Raw genomic sequence first — 9,914 nt, 5'->3', positions numbered from 1 at the left:
CCAATCCATGTAGTCTGGCGCCAACTGGCTAGGAACTACATAGATCTCCCCCACGGGCACTTGATGGTCTGAAAAGTGCAGCCACCAGTCGTCTATATCAGGACCCGTCAACGAATCACGAACAGGCAGTGGAGGGACGGTCTGAATGTACCCGAACTATCGAAGCACCCGCTTTGGTCGAACGTAGACTACTATCTGACCCCATTTAAGTTGGCCCGTGTACGATGAGATCAGGTCGAAGCCCCTAACTCCCCGGTGCTCAGCATAGGGCATCCATGACACGTTCGTGACAGTCAGGGCTTCCATAGGTGCCCGGTATGGGGCTCCCTTGATCCTCATCATATGAGCCTTACCCGTAAGACACCTGGAGGCATGTGGGCTTGCCTCAGCATAAGCATCATCAACGACGCACTGATGCACCGTCGGAAAGTGCTCGTATATCCAACACTACAAACACGAAGTCAACATCAATAAAAAAAAAAAATGAATTTCATCTTAGTTCAATTTAAATTATAAGTAACACAATATTTACCTGAAATAATGTAATGTAACCGGTTATCTGCCGTGTAGGGGTCTGCAACACTTCATTCAGATACTCGTACAAGTGGATCAACGCAACCGCTCCCCAAGAGAATCCCCCTGCCTGGGCCAGGTCCCTAAAAGCCTCCAGGTGCATGACATAAACATGTGTTGCACTCTTGTTAGCGAAAAAAATGCAACCGACCAAGTGGAGGAGGTACGCACGGGCTGCTACAACCCACCGTCTGGCCCGGCACTTGCTCTCGTACACGTCTCGAAGCCATGACAACCAAACATGAGGCCCACCAGCTTGATGGGTCTTAGCTCTAGCCTCCTCAGGGCTGACCTTAAGCAGCTCCGTCAAAAGCATGACTGCGTCGGAAGTAACCAGCGGCTCGAAGGTATGCAGCGCGCCAGTGATGGGAAGGTGTAGGAGTGACACCACGTCATCTAGAGTGATCGTCAACTCTCCTACTGGCAAGTGGAAGGTGTTGGTCTCCCTATGCCACCTCTCGAAGAAGGCGGATATAAGTCCAGGATCAGTGGTGATTACCGAACACCTGATCAGTGGACTCAATCTGGTGGCCGCAATCATGCTTTCTATCTCAGGCGTTGGTCTCCCAAATTTATCTACTTTTCTACCATGGGAGACCAACTTCAGATTGGGTCGTTCCTAAATTGAATAACACATAACAGTTTATAAAAATGTCTATATCAAAAACAATCAAACTATAAATAATTATCATATAATTACTGAACGTCAAAATGTAAGTACCTGTCCACTCCAGATGCTATGTTCCACATGCTCGGCAAAACCAGCCAAAATCGATGGGTCACGTGGCCCACCAGGGAATCCCTCATCAACAGCAAGTGAACCCTCACTACCATCAGTAGCCACTCCCTCTACGTCCGCAGCATCAACAGCGCCTGTCATCTCCGGAGTAGCATCAGACACATGAGGAACATCCTCATTCAACTGAGGCACATCCTCAGGTGTATGAGTAACGTCCTCAGTCACATGAACCCATTGCCTACGTACTGAAGTAGTAGGCCTATGTTGAGGAACTTCAGGATAATGTGCATCCTGACTCATGTCTCTGCCTCTACCAGTACCTGAGGCACGAGCTAACCCTCTTATTCTAACCATGATCCTGAAATCATGAAGAACATTTACTTTTTTTGGTAAAATTAAATATTAAAATAATTGGTAACAAAGCTTTGTCATTACTAATTTGTTCTAATACAAGTTTTGTATGCTTCTTACTAATTTGGTCAAATTAAAATTTGTATGTTTCTTACTAATTTGGTCAAATTAAGTTTTGTATGTTTCTTGGACATGATCTTTTCATAACTGCTTGATTAGGAGGGACATGTGGAATGAAGGCATGCTAGGTATGAAATTGTTCTATTTGAAGTGTGAACCTTTATTATAAATGTTCTTCAGGCACAAGCTTTGTATTCTAGTAGTTTCAACTATCAACTTGAGTCCAATGAGTTGGAGAGGTAGTGGTTGAGGTCAACAGTGGTGTCGAAGAAGGAAGTGTGTATTATGGATTGAGAAATTTGTAATAGGCACGAATGTATTGCATATTGGTTAATCTGTAATACATTTGTATCATGGATTACCCAATCCAAAATACATTTCTAACATAAGACAAGATTAAGAGGAAGAATTTATAAGACAAGAGAATCCCCTAGTTGAGTCAGTTTTATTGCTATATGCTAAGTATCAATAACTTTATGTGTTAGCATTATTTTATACTACTGCAGGAGCTTTTGAATTCCATTCTCTATATCTTCGGTTTATCTCTAGCTATCTACATTGTTGAGAGTGGTACAACATCATTGCTTAGAATCATCAATGCACCTTTCCATCACAAGCTCTACTTCACTGTTGCTAATCAACCTTGCTTGATGTTCTAATTGATGCAATGTATACAAAGCCATCATTGATAGATGCAGAGAGGATAGAGCACGCTAGTCACTAGAGGGGAAAAAAACTGTACAGAAAAAATGAATATGAAGAAAAGGCTTTGTCTGTGAGCACGTGTGGAACAAATAAATGTGTCTCTTTTTCATTAGTTATATTTGATTCTCATTAGTAGCTTTGTCTATGACATTAGCACTTTATACACTTTCAGAATGTCAGACATATGACATGAAATTCCCAATGTCGAGCTCCTCATCATCGACTCATTGTATGCAAGGTTTTAAAAACCTGTAGGCAACTGCAACATCAAGGATTCAAGACTTTTTAATCTCTACAATATCTGTAATTTTCTCTAATATTTAGGATCAAGACAAAACTGGGACTACGACTTCAATTTAAAATCTTTGCACTACATGTGATATTGTTCCACGACATACATTTTGTGTACAGAGAAAGTAAGCACAAAAAGAATAAGATAAGGTGACACATATTAATGATCATCTAAATATTGTACAAGATAAATGAATCAAAGAATAAAATAAGGGGAGGGTAAAGATTGTTTCACATTCTTTTAGCACTTCTCTGCCAATGAGGCTACCATTTTTTGTAAAGTATCTTCAACTGCTTACACAAGGCTATATTCTTATCAAGGTAAATGGCACCTCTAGTTTCACATTGCTAACAAAACTAATCTACCTTGACATCTCAAGGAAAATATACTGCTATTTTGATCTCTCTTCTGTAAGAAATCCACTTGTAGCCATGGATGAAATTTTGAAGAACTAATGCTTATATAAATCACAGCTGCCAAGGAATTTAGCTCATTTTGATCAAATTTTGAAGAACTAATGCTTATATAAATCACAGCTGTCAAGGAATTTAGCTCATTTTGATGAAATTTTGAAGAACTAATGCTTATATAAATCACAGCTGTTTAGAGTGTGGCCTAGAGATAGAGTAGAATACACACACTTGATGCTTTGGAGTCTAGATAGGTAGCCTCCAACCCTATCTAGGGTAGTCCATCTAGAAACAGAGACGATCGTCAATTCAATTCTAAATCAAGATATGTATTTCATCAACATTTAACTTTTTCTACCATATACCTAACTAGTTCTTTAATTGCCTAGTATTGCATGATAAAATTGAGTGCTAAATAAATACAAAATACTCAGTAAATTAAGGTTGTGTATTAGATGAATGTGTTAGAATAAATGAGAGAAAGGAAAAAAGAATAATAGATATCTAATGTTTAAAGTTTAAGTTTCAAGAACTTAGAATTATTTTAAAAGAAGTTGAAGGGAATGGTCTGTTGTTTTAATTTCAGAAGTTAAATATTAAGACATGTAGTGGTTCATGTCTCTGCTTTGGTAATTTAACTTTCATGCGATGCTTCAATAAAATCCCTCATTTATCAAGTTAACTTTGTAATATAAATTCAATTTTTCATTTCTCATATACATATGCATTTTCTAATAGCAAATAAATAAAAAAGTAACTACTAATATGAATAAAATGATGGTTCAGGCATAATTTTTTTAAAAAAAAAAAAAAAAGCAATATACACAAAAACATGTCCCTGTGAGGTATAAATTCTGAACCTTTTATTTTTGTTTGCTGAGTGTTGGTTGTTGGTTGCTATTTGCTATTTGCTCTGCTAATTTGTATTTCTTTTTGGTGAATTGCTGCTAACTTTCATTCTTGTATTCTTTTTGGTTTTTAGTTTCAGGATGCTGGAAGTTCATGCTCACACTGAGTCCTGCAGGGCTGCTCGATTCATCAACGGTGGACGTGGTAAAGCACTTTATTTTGTATATTATGTTGATGATTGATTATTTCATTTGGATGGGTTTGAACTTAAAATGTTTGTTGCTATGCTTGCGTTTCAGCGATCTTGACAGGTTCTCCGGATTGCTTAATACTGGCTACGGATGTGGAAACTGGATCTACAATTGCTCGTCTTGATGATGCTCATGAGTGATCAAATTTCCTGCAATTACACCTTTGTCATGATTTGGGTTACAGTAGATTCACAAGTATCTTCATTGCTTTAGAATTTGTTTGTGGTTTTTGTTGTGATGCAGGGCTGCGATAAATAGATTGATAAACTTGACTGAGTCAACTGTTGCCTCGGGAGATGATGAAGGTTGTATAAAGGTAACTCTTTTTTTAATTTCAATTTTCAAATTCTTAGCATTTGTATTTGCTCTGATATTCAGACTACGTCATGGTCTGCATTGATAAATTTTGACGTAGATATTTAGTCATTTTTATGATAGTGGATGGTAATAATAGATTGCTCATTTGTTTTAAAATTTCTGTCTTTGCCCAGCTTATAAATTAATGAAGCTTAATTAGTCACGACTTGACTAATTTGAAAGTGCTATGCCCCTAGCAAGCACAGAAAGTATCGTGTCCAATGATCACTTTCCTATTCTCATCTCATGTAAATATCTGGACCACAATAATAGTTATTGTAAATTTGCAATCAATTCATCTATAATCCCTTTTGCTATGAGCACCATTCCTTATTTGAATATTGTTTGATTTATTGTTTTTTTTCCTTTTTGTCAATTGTCATACATTTTTTCCCACTTTTATGGCATCTTTTAGCCACTATTCAACTTACAGCCACCCATTACTATTCTGAAGATGGTTGCAATATTGATGTTTGAGTTATGGGAAGGCCAGGTGATAGTGTTTTCTCAATGCTTTTCATTTAGCTCTTCCTTCTTGTAGGTATGGGATATCAGAGAACGTTCTTGTTGCAATTCTTTTAATGCCCATGAAGATTACATTTCAGACATTACTTTTGTGTCTGATGCAATGAAACTGTTGGCAACAAGGTAGCTAATTCTCTAACTTCACCTGCCCCAAAATACCAATGGATAGAAAAGAGTTACTTAGTTGTCACTAGGTAGTGATTATAAATATCTTTTTTTAACTTTCTTATGGAGAGGGATGCCATGTCAATTTATAATTGATTTGTAATTATAAAAAGAATGATGTGTGTTCTCTCAAATTCTTACTTGCATTTAATTAAGAAACCATTAGTACAAGATAATCATATATTTTATATTTGAAAATTTTATAGCATTTTTTTGCCCTCAAGTTATTTCTGTATTGATTTATATTTTATAATAGTAACTTGTTGTGGCCAATGGTATTATTAACTGTTGTAGAAATAAGATTATGTTTTTTAATTATCATGTCTGCTTATTAACTAGCTGGTCTAGCCCAAATTTTATTAGGGAACTTAGGTCCATTCCTTAACATATGCTGGTTGGATTTTATGAATAAACATGTTTATTTCATATTTGAACTGTTCTGCAACAATTAGTATTAGTTGTCCAAACATGTGTTTTAATTTATTACCTTGATCCCTCCCTGCCCCCCTTTTATATCCTTGAAATTAACCTTGCTGCTGACAACTGACAGTTACTTAAAACTGTTTTCACATTTTAACAGTGCTGTTTTCCTTGTTTATGAAAAATATTTTTCTAATTTGCTGTTAATAATTGAATTGCCTTGCAATATGCTTGATGAATATAACCATTTGTTTTTCAAATTCTACTTTCCTTACTTATCAATATAGTCTAAATTCTTTTTTCCCCTTAAATTTTCTTTTGTTGTTAAGTGGAGATGGGACTCTGTCTGTTTGCAATCTTCGAAGAAATAAAGTAAGCTGTATATCTGTGTTTTCTAGTTCCTTTTAAAACATAAACTATTTATTACATTGGAATTTCAACCCACCTTTTCATGATTTACTGACAGGTGCAAGCTCAATCTGAATTTTCTGAAGATGAGCTACTGTCTGTGGTTTTAATGAAGGTATCATAGTCTAAGGCTCTAAGCTCATGACTTTGCAATGAATTTGTATTCTTTTACAGGATTCTTTTAAAAATGTTCCTATGAAAAAGAACTTCAATGAATGTTTTTATCTGCTTTTATTCTTGCTTCATAGGAGAAGCAATTTCTTCTTGATTTTAACAGTATATTTTCTATTTCTATTATCACTTAAAGTACTTTATACTTTGGCTAAATACCTCAAAAAATTGAAGTGTCTTTTTTTTTGAATAAAAATGCAACTATTTATGATTTTACGGCAAACCCAAACAGGCTATTTGTCAATTTCTTTCCTTGCAATGAAAGATGTACTATGTTTGACACATTCTAAAATGATCACATAACTGATGCCTATGTTTTTTTGGCTGGGTGACTAGAATGGTAGGAAAGTTGTATGTGGATCACAAACTGGAATCATTCTATTGTATTCGTGGGGATGTTTCAAGGATTGTAGGTATATAATGTGGAACACATCAGAATTACGTGATAGATATGATTTGTAGGAGAAGCTGAAAGACATTAAGGATGTTCTCATTCTCTTGTATTTCTTATATACCTGTTTGATTGATCTTACTATTTTTCTTCAATTCCAGCGATCGATTTACTGATCTCTCTTCTAATTCTATTGATGCTATGTTGAAGGTGAATCAATATCATAACATGATTATTTCAGCTTCAGCAGGTTTTTCTTACCATCCTTAGGTGTTGTATTAAACTTTTTTTTTTCTTCTTTTTAATCTTAGCTTGATGAAGACAGGATTATTACCGGATCAGAGAATAGAATTATCAAGTCAGTCTTTCTCTGTTTGAGAGCATTGTTCCTCTTGTTTGAATCACATTTCAATCTTTTATTTCCGTTGTTCTCTGTTTCATTTATATTAGTGATTTTTTTTTATTGTTCAGCCTGGTTGGGATATTACCAAACAGAGTCATCCAGCCAATTGCAGAACACTCAGAATATCCTGTTGAGTGTCTTGGTAACATACAGTCTCTTCCTCTGAGCATTTAATGTTGACTGGTTCTGTCTGCATGTGGACTCTATTGTTTTAAGCCATGATTCTGTAGTTTTACTGTATGTTAGCATTAATTCTGTAGTTTTCATGTCTAATGAGGTATTTTGGGACTTCAGCCTAGTATGATATTTTTTTTGCTGCTTTCAGCCTCATTATTGTGTGCTCAAGCATTAGCATGCATTATTGTATGTTTTCATGTCTTTTCTTTTATTCCTAACTTCTAGTAATCACTTATGGTTTCTTTGGTCTTGTAGCATTCTCTCATGATAGGAAGTTTCTTGGAAGCATTTCCCATGATCAAATGTTAAAGGTACTTTTCCTAACTCTGTAAAATTTGTAGGAATTGTCTCCTCTTTTTTTATCCTTAAGTAGGTTAAATTAAAAATGTCCTTACCTCAGTATTCCGTTTCAGTCCCTTTATGAAAAAAACCTACAGTTTAGTTCCTACATGAAAAAAAAGTTTATAAACTGATTCTTACTGTGTGTTGATGCAATAATGGTATTAGATTTGGTCCCTATTCTTGAGATCATTATTTTGTTTTAGTCCCTATGTTAATAAATCTTACACTTCATTTGTCCTTACATAAAAAGTTTTTACATTTTGGTCCCTACACTTAACATCATTTTTTCTTTTGGTCCCTGTATGAAAGAAAATTCTAATACTGCCATAACTTCAATAAATGTCTAGCATTATTTTGTAAATAATTTTTCATGTAGGTACTGAAGTGTAGACTTTTCTGTGCAGGGATTACAACAAAAAAGTTTCAGAATTCAGATATCTCTATATAATTTAACCCTTTTAATATCAAAGGGGATTCTTAGTGGTTAGAATTCTAAGTAAAAGAAAATAATTTCCTCCAGAGTGCTTGTATTGCTTAATTGGGATGGACATTTGCAACTGAAAAGGGGACAGATGATTGTATGCAATGATATTACCAATGGGATTACATTAAGTTATAGTTTTTGGCAAGTAAATATAGAAGTTAAATCAGTTAATATGGTCCATATTCCTTAAAACAACAAAAAAGAACATATATTTTGACGTACTGGTTGGATGAGTTTGCAATGGTTTGGCTTAAAATATGGTTTGTCAATCTGAGGTGTCTTTATTAATAATGGAGGGTAGGTCACTGTTAAAAATGTGAACCATTGGTTGCATGTGTCTGTATATGCAAGTATGTCTATATATTTACTATATTTTTGTACAGATTATACTAACAAATTAGTTGTCTGAACATCCAACATTTTCTTTTCATGCAGCTATGGGACTTGGATAATATTCTACAAGGCTCAGGAAACACACAAAGTAATGAAGCTGGAGCTGTTGACAGTGACGATGATGCGATGGATCTAGATGATGATCCTTCAAAGAATAGTAAAGGTGAGATATGATTTGTGATAAATGTGAATGTTATAGAAAGTCCATAACAAAAGGGAGTATAGACATGATTTGGTCATTGGAAGGCTATGTGTATGCTGTGCTTAAATATGTGTGTTGACAACTTTCTCAGGGAACAAGAGAAAGAATGCAAATAATGGGAATGCCCTAGGTGGATCGAACAACTTCTTTTCAGATTTATAGGAGGTTTGAATGCATCTCTGTTCAAATGTGTTGACCCAATTAGAAAACTTCCTTGATTTCCTAATCAATATTAAGTTGAAGGCGCCCCTCCAAAAAATGGATACATACGTTGGACCGTGTCCAGATGATGGCTTTTTTGTGTGTTATATTGGTACAAGGATATAATTTTTTCTTTCAATATATGAAGTAATTCATTTATGTTAAATTATGAAATATAGTGACCATTTTTATTGTCTTTTCCTATTATATTTTTTTTGTGTTGTTTAATTAAAGTTCCAATTTCAAAGTCGTTTAAACGGTTTATTTGTTGAGTTGCCTTGGAGAGTGGATTGTCCTAAGTGTTAACTAGTTGTAAATTGTAACTACGCAGGGTGGCTGTGTTCAAATGTAATGGAACTCCAATAACCCATAACCAAAGGCACTATTGACAATGATTGCTGCTATATACAGTACAAGCAGTAAGGTTCGAAATAAAACTACACATAGTATAGTTGTAAACAACATTAATTATCATTCTAATGAGAATTTAATCCTACAACGTGCTAAGATTTTATATATTACAATAGAAGTTGCATTAGATTCTCAAGTTCAGCTGAAGGTTACTCTCAAAAGGGTCTAATCTAGAATAGAAAAATGCCATGGACCGAGAAAGCAATTCGAAAGGAAAAATTGTCATATGCCAGTATAAGGTGTGGGAGTTTGTGTGCATGCATATGCTCATGTCATGTGCTCCTGCACGAGTAATTAGTGTAGTTGACTTTGAGTTGTCATCCAATAAGGAGTTATTATCATAATTTTCATCTTGTCATCCAAAGTCTCATGATAGGAGTGATCTAGATAAAGGAAATGGTATTAATGACAACGGCTAGTCCAGAAAAAAAAAAATCAATCGTAAGAATAGCGAGTATACTTTCAATCAACCCATTCAAAGCTTTACTTACCAACTACCAAGAATTGGTGACAGCCTTAAAACTTACCTGTGTCTAAGACTAAGTAGTTCAGGGTGAAACTGGCGGGAGATGGT

At 35.1% G+C, this 9,914-nt stretch overlaps 2 protein-coding genes across 4 annotated transcripts; one reads left to right on the top strand and one right to left on the bottom strand.

Annotated features, from left to right (window-relative positions):
- Positions 1 to 156: 156 nt before the first annotated feature.
- On the bottom strand, positions 157 to 1,666 carry LOC114402011 (protein MAIN-LIKE 2-like). The gene is made up of 3 exons (XM_028364564.1): positions 1,295 to 1,666; positions 533 to 1,192; positions 157 to 447 (listed from the first exon to the last, which is right to left on the bottom strand). The coding sequence occupies exons 1-3, from the start codon at positions 1,664 to 1,666 to the stop codon at positions 157 to 159; spliced, it is 1,323 nt and encodes a 440-aa protein (XP_028220365.1).
- A 2,392-nt stretch (positions 1,667 to 4,058) lies between these two features.
- Positions 4,059 to 9,136, top strand: LOC114402218 (WD repeat-containing protein 55-like). 3 transcript variants are annotated; one of them, XM_028364711.1, is made up of 13 exons: positions 4,059 to 4,243; positions 4,339 to 4,426; positions 4,534 to 4,606; positions 5,189 to 5,295; positions 6,087 to 6,129; positions 6,224 to 6,280; positions 6,673 to 6,749; positions 6,889 to 6,937; positions 7,039 to 7,085; positions 7,199 to 7,272; positions 7,563 to 7,618; positions 8,569 to 8,689; positions 8,820 to 9,136. In XM_028364711.1, exons 1-13 carry the CDS (start codon positions 4,180 to 4,182, stop codon positions 8,888 to 8,890), a joined length of 927 nt encoding a protein of 308 aa, XP_028220512.1. In that variant the 5' UTR covers positions 4,059 to 4,179; the 3' UTR covers positions 8,891 to 9,136. The 3 variants fall into 3 exon arrangements, with proteins under 3 accessions (XP_028220512.1, XP_028220513.1, XP_028220514.1); XM_028364712.1 differs by lacking the exons at positions 6,673 to 6,749; positions 6,889 to 6,937; XM_028364713.1 differs by lacking the exons at positions 6,087 to 6,129; positions 6,224 to 6,280; positions 6,673 to 6,749.
- The last annotated feature ends 778 nt before the right edge of the window (positions 9,137 to 9,914 follow it).

Source organism: Glycine soja, chromosome 20 (assembly GCF_004193775.1).
Source record: "Glycine soja cultivar W05 chromosome 20, ASM419377v2, whole genome shotgun sequence".
Classification (NCBI taxonomy): Eukaryota; Viridiplantae; Streptophyta; class Magnoliopsida; order Fabales; family Fabaceae; genus Glycine; species Glycine soja.
This window is presented reverse-complemented; position numbering and strand designations above follow the sequence as displayed.

Bases quoted from the DNA above. Each gene is read 5' to 3' on its own strand.
- LOC114402011 (XM_028364564.1), bottom strand. From the start codon at position 1,666: ATGGTTAGAATAAGAGGGTTAGCTCGTGCCTCAGGTACTGGTAGAGGC. The intron at 1,193-1,294 runs GTACTTACATTT...TATTCAATTTAG, and splicing joins ATAGCATCTGGAGTGGACAG to GAACGACCCAATCTGAAGTT. The intron at 448-532 runs GTAAATATTGTG...TCGTGTTTGTAG, and splicing joins GTTACATTACATTATTTCAG to TGTTGGATATACGAGCACTT.
- LOC114402218 (XM_028364711.1), top strand. From the start codon at position 4,180: ATGCTGGAAGTTCATGCTCACACTGAGTCCTGCAGGGCTGCTCGATTC. The intron at 7,619-8,568 runs GTACTTTTCCTA...CTTTTCATGCAG, and splicing joins CCCATGATCAAATGTTAAAG to CTATGGGACTTGGATAATAT. The intron at 8,690-8,819 runs GTGAGATATGAT...CAACTTTCTCAG, and splicing joins TCCTTCAAAGAATAGTAAAG to GGAACAAGAGAAAGAATGCA.